General features: G+C 62.0%; 2 protein-coding genes across 3 annotated transcripts; one reads left to right on the top strand and one right to left on the bottom strand.

Annotated features, from left to right (window-relative positions):
- The first annotated feature begins 45 nt into the window (after positions 1 to 45).
- Positions 46 to 6,777, top strand: RPAIN (RPA interacting protein). Of its 2 annotated transcripts, XM_045986080.1 has the most exons (7): positions 46 to 174; positions 1,261 to 1,431; positions 2,423 to 2,483; positions 3,255 to 3,366; positions 3,497 to 3,560; positions 4,613 to 4,753; positions 6,489 to 6,777. In XM_045986080.1, the coding sequence occupies exons 1-7, from the start codon at positions 94 to 96 to the stop codon at positions 6,516 to 6,518; spliced, it is 660 nt and encodes a 219-aa protein (XP_045842036.1). In that variant the 5' UTR covers positions 46 to 93; the 3' UTR covers positions 6,519 to 6,777. The 2 variants fall into 2 exon arrangements, with proteins under 2 accessions (XP_045842036.1, XP_045842037.1); XM_045986081.1 differs by lacking the exons at positions 3,497 to 3,560; positions 6,489 to 6,777 and having other exon boundaries at positions 4,613 to 4,748.
- LOC123929918 (complement C1q binding protein) lies at positions 6,690 to 11,515 on the bottom strand. Its single transcript, XM_045986079.1, has 6 exons — positions 11,235 to 11,515; positions 10,513 to 10,663; positions 8,627 to 8,720; positions 7,478 to 7,573; positions 7,140 to 7,262; positions 6,690 to 7,048 (listed from the first exon to the last, which is right to left on the bottom strand). The coding sequence occupies exons 1-6, from the start codon at positions 11,437 to 11,439 to the stop codon at positions 6,899 to 6,901; spliced, it is 819 nt and encodes a 272-aa protein (XP_045842035.1). The 5' UTR covers positions 11,440 to 11,515; the 3' UTR covers positions 6,690 to 6,898.
- Between the last annotated feature and the right edge of the window lie 1,272 nt (positions 11,516 to 12,787).

The raw sequence follows: 12,787 nt of genomic DNA on the forward strand, positions 1-12,787 counted from the left end.
GCGGGCGCGCGGAGCGCCCGGAAACTACAGCTCCCAGGGTTCTGCGCGACCGCGGGGGCGGGGCTTCCCGGCCGCGGCCCCCGAGGACTGGAGATGGCGGAGGCGCCGGGCTCGGGGCGCCGCTGGCGGTACAAAGCGGTGGGCTCGCCGCCGTGGAAGGAGGCTTTCCGGCAGGTGCGTGCGGGGCTTGGGAGGCCTCGGCGGGGCCACCGTCCCTCCCCTCGTTCCCCCCCCCCCCCGCCCCGTGCGAGGCAGGCGCCGGACGGCGGCGGCCCCGGGGCGGAACGGGACGGAGCGGGCCGGGCGCTGCGGGAGTTCCCGGGCCTGCGTGCGGGGTGGGGGGGGGGTGGTGTGGGAGCCGGCCCGGCTGCCGCGCGCTGCGAGGGCCCCGCGCGCCCCAGCTTGCTGGCGTCGGGGGCCGGGGGGCCGCTGTCCTCCCGCGGGCGCGGCCGTCTGCTGCGGACACGCCGGCCGGGCCGGTGCTGCGGAGTCTCGGCGGCCCCGCGCCGCCCCGGACCGTTCCCGCGGCAGCGCGTTCCCGGGAGTCGCCGCCAAAGCCGCCTGCGTCGCGGAGCGCGGAGCGGGTCCCGGGGCTCGGCGCTGCCACATGCCCGCGAGGGATGGTCGCCCCCCGCTGAACACCTGGTGCAGGAAGGTCCCGCCGGAGCGCAGCGGAGAGTCCCACCTGGGTGGCGCGGGGAGCCCTCCGACTCCTCTTGGTTAGGCTTAGGTCACTATCTCAGGGTGCTGGGATCTGGCCCGCATCGGGCTCTTGCTCGGCTCGGCCTCTGCTGGATGGTCTTCCCTCAGCCTCGCCCTCTGCTCCTCGCCCAGCTCACACTCTCTTTTCGCGCGCTCGCTCTAAAATAAAGTAAAATCCGAATGTGCTGAATGGAATACATAAACCGTGATGACTTCCCTTGTCTGTGAATAAGGGCTGAGCAGAAATAATACAAAAATAATTAGGGTTGGGGTTGGAATTTCGTGTTTGTAAGTTTCAGTTGGTGTAACAGTTTAAGAAAACAAAAAACTTTTTTAGAGTTTCAGAGAGAGTGCATGTGTCTGGAGGGGAGGAAGGGCAGAAAGAGAGGGAGAAGCAGACGCCCCACTGAGCAGGGAGCCCAGTGCAGGACTCGATCCCAGAACCCCAGGATCATGACCTGAACCAAAGGAAGACGTTTAACTGACTGAAGCACCCAGACACCCCTAAGTTTGTTTGTTTTGTTTTTACCGGATCCGCTCCCTGTTTCTCCTCCCAAGGGATGCCTGGAGAGAATGAGAAACAGCCGGGACAGGCTCCTGAAGAGATACCGCCAGGCTGGAGGCAACATACCAAGGGGAGCTCAGAACCCCCTTCTGGTGCAGGAGGTGCTGGAAGAAGAGTGGAGCGCTCTGCGGGCCAGGGACAGCTGTCCAGAGGCCTTGACCCAGGTCAGAATGGGACACCTGCTTCCAGGGAGGGTGCTACAGCACTGAGAGGGCCTGCCCTGTGTCCCCAGGTCCTCTGGTCCCAGTCACCCTCCACCCTCCAGCCCCCCGTCAGGATTCCAGCTGCTTGGAACCCAGGCGCTTCTGTCTTTTAGGTTAGACTTTTCTAGATCCGTGGTTCTTAAACATCAACACTCTACCAACATTCTGTGTCATCGCATCTTACAAAACTAAAAACAAAGATGTCAGGGCTCCCCCGCTGGAAATTCTGACTTAGCAGACCTGCGCTAGCAATCTCTCTGTGCAAGAGGGCATCCAGGAGCTTTCTGACTCTTGCCTTGGCCAGGGTCGCGGGCCTGGTGTGGATCAGAAACTGTTTACTGTGTGCGAGGAGGAGCCCTGGCTTGGACGTCCCTGGTTCTGGAATTCCAACCCTGGTTTTGCGCTGGGCCCTTACCTGTCCTGTGCCTCTGAGCTCTGCTTTCACGGAGTCTCAGCCTGACCCCATGCAGAAGAGAGCGCGGTCCGCACCGTGACACGGTGTGAGAAAACCTCGGCCAGCTGTTCCAGAAGCATCAGGGCTGTCTGTAGTCACGATGTGTTATCGGGAGCCTACTGTGTGTCCTAGCGCAGGCCAGACTTCTGGCTGCACAGTCCTGCTCACAAGAGCCCTTCAGGTCTGTGCCTGCTTCGCAGAGGCCCGAAGTGAGGCCGGCCGGCTTAGGAAGGCCCCAGCCGCTCCGGAGCTTTGGCAGAACAAGTACTTAGCTACTGCCCTCTAGCGTCTCCCCCAAATGCGGGGCCCTTATCTTGTTACTGGGTGGTTTAATCATTTGTTGATGGCCTTTCGGCGGGATGCCATGGCCCCATGGGCGGCACCTGCTACGGAAGGACCAGGCGGGGCTTCTCTGTGGCATCGGAGCTCTTCACACCAGCCTCCCGAGCCCCCGTCATCGGGACTTGCTGGCTGAGGGGACTCCACTTTCTCTTGCAGTTGGAGGAGCTGCGCGACCTGACTGTGCTTGAGGAGATCCAGCAGGAGCTGGCTGACCAAGGTGACCTCGGGCAGGGTCCCTCCACCTGCCTCTAGCAAGCCTGGCCCTGAGCACTTTTCAAAGCAGAACACCTTCCTGACTGCCGCCTTCCTCTACCCCCAGCTCCAGGCCCCAAATCCCTGCTTTGACCCTGAAGTCTTGGCTCTTCCCCAGAATGAGTCTTTTGTGCCTGGGCCTGGTGCTCAGGCTCCGTGTCCTGTGTGATCGCCTTCTCCTGCTGTGCGGTGACAATAGACACAGGCCTCACGGGCGCGGCCGTGTTCCAGCAGGAAGTGATTTAGAAGACCGATGGCTGGTGTGGCCTGCGGGCTGCGGTTGGCTGGCGCAGCCGTGTAGATACCGCATAGACCTGCAGCACAGGGACCTGTCTCTGGCACAGCTGCCCCTCTTTCCTGCCGGATCCTCGGTGTGGTTGTGTGCTCGCCACGTGAGCGAACACGGGTTGTGAATGGCACAGACTGGGCGTACGGATGTCAGGGAACAGATCGCTTTAAACTCCGCTCTTAGTGCCCAGGCAGGGTCCGTGCTCTCCAGTGACCCCCCCCCCCGCCGAGCCCGATGCCTCTGGGGCTGCGTGTCTCGTGCTCACTCACACGCAGGATAGGCGAGAGGGGAGGGAGCCAGCAAGACGAAGCCGGGCAGAGCAGTGAACGTTTGTGCGTGGTGGCGGGGTCCTGCCGGGCTCCCTGTCTGGTGTGGGTGAGGCTGGGCTGCGGGACAGGCCTGGGGCGGGAGGCGGGAAGTGCGCTGCAGCCGCCCTTTGCCCTGCAGAACGGCGCCTCCTCAGCGAGTACGAGAAGAGCCTGCAGTTCGACGAGCGCGGTCTCAGTGTCATGCTGGCCGAGTGGGAAGCGAACCCCCTCATCTGTCCTGTGTGCACGAGGTAAGAGATTCCAAACCCCTTTCAGTGTTACGGGTGGACGGCGTGTCCCCCCGCAGGCTGGCTGTCCGGAAGGGTCTGGGGGTCCTGCGGTGCCGGCCCCGGCGCGCTGTGATGCCGGCTCTGCTTCCAGGTCCAACCTGAGAGTGTCAGGCGGCGTGGTCACGTGTCCGTGTGGCCTGTCCCTCTCCTCGCACGTGAGTGTTCCACACACACATCCCGTGTCCCTTCTTCCCAGAGGCCCTTTGCTGGTGTTGGAGCCGATGGGGTGCGTTTGCTCCCGGCGCCCTGGCCAGCTCACGCAGGTGTCTGGGAAGCAGCCACAGAGCCCACAGGGCCCACAGGCCCCACGGAGCTGGCCCGGGGATGGGCGCACACTGTGGCTGTCCCAGCCGTTTGGTCCCCGCTGGTGAGCGCCCTGTGCTCAAGACCTTTACAGGGAGAGCTGGAAACACTTGTATCTGCCTTTGTGTGAAGTTTCTACGTAGGAAGACTCAGCTAGACTCGAACATAGGCCTCAGTGGTCCTGAAGCACGAAGGCACCCTCTTACTGGGCGCGACGGCGCTGACAGTTTGCAGTGGGGAATGGGGACAACGAGCATCTCATCTCGCGTTCTGCTTCAGACACACCCGCACTGGCCAGGCCCCAGGCGGGGCTCTGCCGATGGGAGCTGAGTCATGTCTGTCTGGCCCCGAGGGGGCAGGTCTGCCCTCCCCGTCCCGCTTCTGTAAAGTGCACGGCGGAGCGGAGTGCGGACTCGAGTTTGTCCTCTCGAGTTTGTCCTCTCCATCGTTGACTTGACTCAGCAGCTTTTTCTGTTCTTTAAACAAGCCCTCCTTTTGAGCGTTTGCTAAACTTTCCACTCCTTGCCTTTGAAGAAGAGGAAAAAGCGTTGTTTTCATTCTATTTGCCGGGTTCCGGAACACGTGTGATGGCATGATTAACAGAGCGCGGCGGGCCTGGGCCCCGCGGTGCTGGCTCCTGGGAAGGACATGGCAGCCGCGGGGGGCAGAGGGACCAGGGAGGCGGCGGCCCCATGCCCTCCTGGTGCTGCTCAGGCAGGAGTGAGGGGCAGCAGTCACCCAGAGGGGGTGCTGCGGTCACGGAGTTTAGCGCAGCCAGGAGCGTGAGCGCGTTGGAAGGCTGTGCAGAGCCATCCCAGCGGGCGGCTTGAGGAGTCGGGATTTTCAGGCTGTTGGCTCGGAGGTGAGTGGAGTCAGGTTGCAGCTTAACTGGCTTATTTGCTAGTCTCCAGGGTTGACGGAGCAAAAGCTTCGAGCCTGCTTAGAGGACAGTGTGAATGAACACGGTGCACGCTGTCCGCACACGCCTGAGTTCTCGGTCATGGACGGGACGGAAGAAAAGCCCAGTCTTCTCATGAGCTGCGTGGTAAGCCTCCCGTGGGACCCTGTGGCAGAACCAGCCCTGGTTGGCGTTGTTCCCATCCCAGCAGAAATCATACAAGTGGGTAGATGTTCCTCTTCTTTCTCTTTTTACGTTACTGCGTTCTTTTGAGATGGGGAGATGTTTACGAGTGCAGTTTAGTCTCTGAGGAATTTACTTGCGTGGAGAGTTGAGGTAACGTGTCACTTACACTAGGAGGTCCATGGTCACCCCCAAGGGCGGGGACAGAGGGGGAGGCCCGGCTGACGGGAAGTGGCGCAATCAGACCTGGCCGATGGTTCCGTGCTCGGGACACCCAGAGGCCGTGCCAGTGCGGGTCTGCCGGAAGGAAATAGGATGGCATCAGGTCGCCGAGGACGGGAGGCCCTGCAGCTACCAGACGGCTGGGCGGCGGGGGCAGGAAACGGTGGGATTGCCTGCGTGCAGCGGGCCCCGTGCTGTCATCATGAGGTGGATGTGGGCCCGGCTACTGGGGACAGCAGGCAGACACTGACCGGAGTGGGTGCTGGAGACCCCTGCCGCTCCCTGCTCAGCAGGGGCCTCAGTGGTGGGGCCCTGCCGGCCTCTGGGTCGGGGGCAGGGAGCACAGCGGGTGGAGTTTAGGAACAGGTGGCCGCTCCCTTTGCTCCAGACGCACCCCCGAGCCTCGAATGTGAATGCTCAGGGTCTCCGGCCCACATGCTCTCGCTCCCACAGCTCTGGTTCCGAAAGGCCTTTGGCTCTGGGATGATTTGCACACGTGTGTAGTGACCCCGGCTGGGCACCACGTCCTGGAGGCCTGACTCCTGCTCTCCCTGGGCCTGAGGCTGTGTCCCCGCAGGACTATCAGAGGGATCTGCCCGTGCGCTTGTCCTGGGTGGCAAGATCACACACACGGGTGTCCTCCTGGCCCCCGCCCAGAGGCAGGCCCCTCATGCACGTGCAGACGGGGGTTCAGGTGGAGTGGGGGGCAGCGGAAGGCACAGGTATGGGGGCAAAGGATCCTCACGGACCCCAGCCCAGTCCCAGGGTCCCCTCCCTGGATGGCCTGGGCCCCGCAGCTCCGAGCAGCGGGATTGGTAGCGCTGGGGGGAACGACCGGGAGTCACAGCAAAGATGAGACAGGAGTGAGGGAGGGGCAGAGGCGTCCATCAGCGTCTGAGGTCACTAGGCCTCTGGTTTCGCTTCAGGGGACTCGGGTTCAGCCGGGATGTGCAGGGCCCCGTGGAGGAGCAGGTGCAAGTTACTGTGAGGACGTGGCCGGGTGAGGTGTCACAGGACGGAGTGCGCCAGAGAGCCGGGGTGTCAGCCATGCGGGCGGGCGGGCTCCTCTGCGTGGTGTTGGGGGTCGAGGGAGACTGTTTTATGGTCGACGCGCCCTTACTGAGGGGAGACCCAGGAAGGCATGCTGGCACGCTTGGGCGGTGGGCTTGGGTTCTGCCTGCAGCAGGCACGCCCGTCCGTCCCAGGTTCAGGCGACGGAGCCTCACCTCCCCGTGAGGCCGTGAAGAGCCGCCAGTGACCTGTGGGGAGGCTGTTTGGAATCGTGTCTGGGAACAGCTTCGAGGTCCCAGTACACATGCCGCTGTCCTGGGACTGCAGGGTGGCGTCCCACGTGCAGACGTCCCACCAAGGCCCTCTCGTGATGGCATCTGAATGCCACCCCGGCGTCCCTGCTGCTGAGACTTGGATGGCACGGAGATGGCGTGTGTGACCAGGACTCTCTTCTGTCCAAATCCAGGCTTGCGACACGTGGGCTGTGATCCTCTAGCACCGACCTCCGCTCCCCGCTCTACTGAGGGACACGACTCGCTCCGTCTGGGACAGGCCCTTATAAATACCAACCTTTAACTTATACCAGATTTTGTACTAAAACTCTGAAACCTCTGCGCTCTCGGTGTGTTGGGACGCAGGCTGGAGGAGAACAGCAAAGACAACGGAGGAAACTGATCGATTTTATTGTCCGTCATCACACTAGACAATCTCGGAGCAGGAGGGTTGTAGAGACTCAATAAACGAGGGTAAATGAGACCGCAACAGAAGTCATTTAAATCTGAATCACACTTCATGATAGCAGGAAGGAAACCATCTCCGAGCCCCCGTCCGTCTGGCTCCCGAGCAGGCTCGTGCTGGTGAAGCTCGGCGCCTGCTCTACTGGGTCTTGATGAAGCCCTGGAGGTCCTCGAGGAAGGTGATGTACTCCCGGTGCTCCAGGGCTGTGCTCAGCTCCACCAGCTCGTCTGCGAACGTGTTGTCCACCCCTCGGTCGGCCAGGAAATCCATCAGGTGGTCATACAAGGCCTGTGAGGACAGACGGGACTTCCTGGTCCCAGGCCGTTCCCCTGCCAGGCGCCAGGCTGCCCCGCCGCGCCACACCCCTGCCCGCACTCACCCAGTCCAGGGAGTCGGTGTTGAGCGTGTAATTCGTGTCCTTCCACTCTGACTCGCCGACGGCCTGAAAGCTCACCTCCTTGATGGAGAAGATGTCACTCTCCTCCTCCTCCTCTTGCCCAACCTGAGAAGAGACACGGTTTGGGGAAAGTGAAGGCTTTCCCAGGACCAACCGACCATTTACAGCGGCCATCTCCCCAGGTTTCACCCCTGCCCCCCCCTCAGCTTCCCTGGTCTCTGCAGGACAAGCCGGCACCCTTCCCTCCAGGACCCCACACCCCACCCCACCCCACACACCCGCACCCTTCCCTCCGGGACCCCACGCCCCACCCCACACACCTCGTCTTCCGGATAGTGACAGTCCAGCACCAGAGCCTTCTTGCCACCGTCCTTGACGACTTCCACCACGAAATTGGGTGTGGACGTCAGTTCAGGCTAGGGAAGCGAGAGCGCGTCAGTCCGCTGCCTGAACTGGGGGGCTCATGGTTCCGGGGATCTGACGACCACCACTGTTAGGACAGTCCTTAGCCACTTCTAAACCCCTCCATGATCCTGCCCCTTGATAAGGAGCCTGTAACCTTCCACAGCACTCAAGCCATGTACCAGCCTGTCCCGGAGACTGGGCTACACTCTTCCCATTGTCCCTCCCTGAGTTCTGAACCCGGTTTTAGCGGGTGGAGGCTCACATGTCTATGGGGTCTCACAGCCGTTAGCCCCGATTGTTTACAGAACGTCCCTGGTTTAAAGTGCAGAAATCGGAGCCGGGGTCCAGCTACGTGAATTGGTCTGCTGTCCCCCAGGCCTGTTAGTCCATCCGTGCACTGCGAAGCTGGCCTCTACCTCCCAGATGTCACTCCCGCTGCCCATTTTGGGCTCTTCCTCTGTCCCAGGGCAGGACCCAGGCCAGCACATTGGGCTAAGTGGCCATCCTAAAGCTGAGCAATCCCAGCGGCCCTCCCAGTGGTGGTGAGCCGTCCCGTGTCAGGGAGATCACAGTCGGGGTGGTGGAGCCAGGAGTGCAGGGGGTATCCTCTCTGCTTGGCCCAGAGATGGTCCAGAGATCCTGCAGCCCCCACGCTGGCTGGTCCCTAGACCAGGCCCACGGCCCCCCACAATGTGTGCAGACCGGACTCCCTCTGGGTCCACACAGGAGGGCCCGTGGCCAGAGTAAACACCTTGTCCGCCTTTCAGCTATCAGTCTCTGACGCACCAGTTCCCCAACTGGTGTTTACAGCCAGCCTGACACGCTAGAACATTCCTCCCTGACAAACACTCCACATGAGCCTCCCCATTGTGGGAAGGCACAAGCGGGTTCGGCTCCTCCCCACCGCGGCATAGAGCCCACACCTGCGGGGCCCATGGTTCTGGTACCGAAGCCCAAAACCGCAGCTCGGGGAGTCAAGGCCCAAGGACAACCGTGGCCCTGCCTGTCCCCAGCGGCAGAGGAGCGAGGGAGACCAACGCCCTCCCGGAGCACAGCCTGCTCACCTCCTGTTCTTCCGCCTTCTGCCCCTGGGACGGCTCCTCCTCGCTGTCAAACGTGGATGGGATGCTGTTGTTGGTGTTGAAGGTAACGGTGACCCTGCAAAGGCAGAGAATGGTCTGAGGGGGACGCTGCAGCTGAGCGAACCAGCAGTGAGCGTGGCTACAGTTACAAGAGCGACCGAAACTCTGGGTCCGAACCGTGAGTGGCAAACCCCCGCAGCCCCAGCATGGAGTCTGCGGGCCGCGGGCTCCGCGCCAGCTGCTGGAAGTCAACAGGCCCCACTTCATCTCTCCAAATGCAGTCCCGGAGGAGGGGAGGGCGGGCTCCCGTGCCTGTAGCCAGCGCCCACCCTATCTTGGGGATAGGGGCCAACCGTGGGCGTTGAGCAGCCCAGAGAGCGGTGGGACCCAACAGAAGCCTCCTTTAACACCTTTCCTCCCTGCAAAAATCTGCCCATGGCGGGAGGGGGAGAGAGGCACCCAAGGGCTGCCCTCAGCAGAGGACCCAGAGGGGCCGCGGGGAGGAGGGGGGCTCCCTGACACTATGCTGCCCTACAGAGCTGCTCCTTTTTAAAAAATTATTATTAAAGAGCTTATCCATTTGAGAGAGAGAGAGAGCACAAACAAGGGAAGTGCCAGGGAGGCAGAAGGGGAAGCAGGCTCCCCGCTGAGCTGGCAGCCCGACACGGGCCTCAGTCCCAGGACCCCGAGATCATGACCTGAGCCGAAGGCAGACGCTGCACCGACTGAGCCCCCCACAAATCCATTCTTCAAAAACAGCACTGAGAAGTTGTATAACCACGAAGCAGGCCGGAAACACTCAACTCGTGACAGTTCAGGTGCAAGAATCCTCTGCCACCCAACCCTGCTCCGGAGCCGGGAGGGCAGCAGCAGGGAGGGGACATACGGCACTGGCTCGCTCAGGATCCCCACCTGCTGCCTTGCCAGGAAGCCGCTGTCCCGCCCCGCAAAGCTAGCAGTCACGGTCAGTCACACAGCCTGTCTCCTCAGCCCTTGTGCCGACCAAGCCAAGCTCCTGGGCGCACAAGTGCAGTTCCAGTCACAGGAACACGATCCACAGTGACCCCAAACCGGCTGTGACTCACCCCAGGACGAGGGCTCAGGATGTCAGAGTGTGTGTGGGGGGGGGGACCGACACACACCTGAGGCAGAGAAAAGCAGACCCCTCCTTTACAGCAGGTACAGAGGTTTACTCAAAGAGCAGACGATGAGCAGTGGAACGAGGTGGGAAGTTCCTCACCTTTCTCGCAGGGACACTCACAGCCCTGTGTCCTCATCCGCTCACATGGGAGGCCCGTAGCTTGCGTGTTCCCTGCTATCAACGTGGCTTCCCGCAGCAGAGCCCACCCCAGTGCGAGAGTCTGCACCGCAAACCTGAGGCCAATCTGCTTCAGTCAGCACTGTACGAATTTCTGAATCTGGGGCAACCAGGTGGTTCTGTCGACTGAGCGTCTGCCTTCGACTCAGGTCATGATCTCAGGATCCTGAGATCAAGTCCAGCATGGGGAGCGGGGTGGTCTCTGCTCAGTGGGGAGTCTGCCCCTCCCTCTGCTACTGCTGCCCACCCCCACCCCTGCTTGTGCTCTAATACGTCTTTAGAAGAATAAGAAGCATCTGAGTCTGTGTGTCTGCGTTCAGGCACGGCCTGACCAGGGCGACAGCCTCTATGGTCCATGAGACCTCCAGTGACATCCTTTCCTGCCTTACCGAATAAGCCAGCTCGCAGCACATCTGTGAGCAGCAAATGACCAACCTGGACATTGGGCGTCAGAGGACCTGCTCTACTAAAGGCAGTCCTGGTAGAAGGCAGGGCAGGCCCGCAAGTTCAGGGAGTTGGTCACGGCGGCCCGCAGGGTCCCCGCACTTACTTTTCCCCGGCAACTCTCCGCACGAGCTTGGCTTCCGTCCCGTTCACTTCTAGCTCCCAGCCTCCTGACATCTTGGGGAGGGACTTGTGCTTCTGGATCTTCCTTTCCTCCTTAATCTCATCACTCAAGAACTCCACAAAAGCTTTATCTCCTACAGTGAAAGTCCGAAAGCAACAGAGAGAAGAGCTTGTTAGTTCAAATCCTAAAAAGGAGAGAGGGGGGGTAACTGCAGCCAGAAATCTGGCCTCTGGGCTGTTCTGGTAACTCCTTCTGGTGAAGGGACTCCGGCCCTCGGGAACGGGCCGAGTCACACCCGCTAGGCCTCAGGACGCGGACTGGTGACCGTGCTGGGTGCCCGCAGCGCCAGGCCGAGCCCAGTTCTGGGAAAAGGACTCCGACAGGGAAGTCCCACCGCCACGCGAAGCCAGAAGCTCCCAGTTACGCACAGACATGACCTCCTGCCCTCGACCCCGACGGCCGGCCCCCCCAGAGCTCCCTTCGCAGGCGCGGGGCGAAGCCGGCCGTAAGGGCGTGGAAGCGGCGCTGCCCGAAGCGCCGACCCGCAGGGGGGAAGGCGGGAAACGCCACCCGCGCGGCCGCAGCCCGGCGTGGTCCACCGGCGGGGCAGGCTCCCGGCCCGGCCCCCGATCCCCAGCCCCTGACTTCGACCCCCGGCCCCCGGCCCCCGAATCTCCGCCCCCGACCCCCGGCCCGAGCCTCACCCTGCGTGTGCAGCGCGCCGCAGCCGCAGCCGCAGGGCCCGCGGGAGCGCAGGAGGCCGGCGCGCACTCGGAGCGACCCGAAGGGCCGCACGCACGGCCGGGGCGCGGGCTGCAGCAGCGGCCGAGGCGGCGGGGCGGGCGCGGCGCGGAGTACGGCGGCCGCGGAGCCCAGCGCGCGGGGTACTCGACGCAGCAGAGGGAGCATCGCGGCGGCGGACACGTGCGGGTGCGAAGGACGAACCCAGGCCCTAGATCCCGGCCCGCGCGCCGCCGGAAGTCCCGCCCCCGCCGGGAGCACTTCCGCGCCGGCGCAGTGCGCGCGCGAGCCTCCGGGTTAGGCGCGCCCCCTGCTGGACGCCTCTGAGGTCAGCGCCGCCGAGCCCTGCGGGCCGCTCTGCTCCGGGGCGGACCCCCTGAATCCCTGCGACCCCCGCCCAGCGTGCACCCACCTCTGCGTACACCCCGTGGCCATATGCACAACCCTCCCCCAACGTGCACCCCGCCTCGACGTGCGCAACCCTCCCCTAGCGTGAGTAAACCCCCATTGCGTGCACCCCACCCGGACGTGTACCTCCGTTCCCGCGTATGCACAAACACACTTCCCAGCGTGCACCCAGTTCCAAAGGCACGGCATTTCTGGGGCCAGGAGGCTGGGAGCAGCAGTGAAGGGCCCAGAAAAAGCTTTCAATACACCAGCGAGGTCACTTCAGGCCCCCAAGCTATGCTCAGTGACCTACACCCTACTCCCCTGAGCAGCTTCTGGCAGAACTAGGCGGCGTCAGAATGGCAAAGTTGCAAAAAGGCTCAGTAGTTAAGGACTCAAAGTAACAAAGGGGAAGCAGAAATTAAGCCACATCAGAAATAAGAAAGGGAGGACTGGGGGTCTCAGTAGGTTAAGTGTCTGCCTTTGGCTTGGGTCATGATCGTGGTGTCTTGGGATTGAGCCCCATGTTGGGCTCTGAGCAGGGAGCCCGCTTCTCCCTTTCCCTCTGCCTGCTACTCCACCAGCTTGTGCTGTCAAATAACTAAAGTTTAAAAAAAAATTTTTAAAAATCGTGGTAAAACTGCCCGACTGTTTCAAAAGCAATCAATGAGCCCCAGAGCCCACCCCATTTACACTGGCTCTGCAATGGGCCACCCGTACCTCGCTTCAAGACTTTTAAGTCTTTGCCCTGGGAGTTGTGCAAGGTTAACATAACACAGGATGCGCGGAAAGGCCGGTTTTTTTGATCCCCCTCCTGCACAACCTCATGTCCACCTCTACATGCCCAGACAAAACTCCCCTTTATGAGTAAGACCGCAACAAACCAGTCTGCGCCAAGGTGGGTGCCACGGTGCACCCCAGTGTGGGCCTTTCGATGACCTTCTCACGTTATAACGCTGAAAATGCCTTGGGGTGGACATTTAACATGCTGATTACACACACACACACGAGGGGTGACCTCTCAGTGCACAGGCACTGGTACGTCTCTGCTTCTCCCTCCGTTTGGAGGGCACCCTTTCCCACCCTGCTCGCTCCCCCCGGGAGTCAGCCTGAGAACTCCCCCGTTCCC

The sequence above is a fragment of the Meles meles genome, chromosome 18, assembly GCF_922984935.1.
Source record: "Meles meles chromosome 18, mMelMel3.1 paternal haplotype, whole genome shotgun sequence".
In the NCBI taxonomy this organism is placed as follows: domain Eukaryota; kingdom Metazoa; phylum Chordata; class Mammalia; order Carnivora; family Mustelidae; genus Meles; species Meles meles.

What these genes read in the sequence shown, in the direction of transcription:
- LOC123929918 (XM_045986079.1), bottom strand. Translation starts at nt 11,439, where the DNA reads ATGCTCCCTCTGCTGCGTCGAGTACCCCGCGCGCTGGGCTCCGCGGCC. An exon ending in AGAAGGCGGAAGAACAGGAG is followed by an intron (nt 7,574 to 8,626) that starts GTGAGCAGGCTG and finishes TCGCTTCCCTAG; the next exon opens with CCTGAACTGACGTCCACACC. An exon ending in ACACCGACTCCCTGGACTGG is followed by an intron (nt 7,049 to 7,139) that starts GTGAGTGCGGGC and finishes CTGTCCTCACAG; the next exon opens with GCCTTGTATGACCACCTGAT.
- RPAIN (XM_045986080.1), top strand. Translation starts at nt 94, where the DNA reads ATGGCGGAGGCGCCGGGCTCGGGGCGCCGCTGGCGGTACAAAGCGGTG. An exon ending in GCCTGTCCCTCTCCTCGCAC is followed by an intron (nt 3,561 to 4,612) that starts GTGAGTGTTCCA and finishes CTTATTTGCTAG; the next exon opens with TCTCCAGGGTTGACGGAGCA. An exon ending in GTCTTCTCATGAGCTGCGTG is followed by an intron (nt 4,754 to 6,488) that starts GTAAGCCTCCCG and finishes GTCCAAATCCAG; the next exon opens with GCTTGCGACACGTGGGCTGT.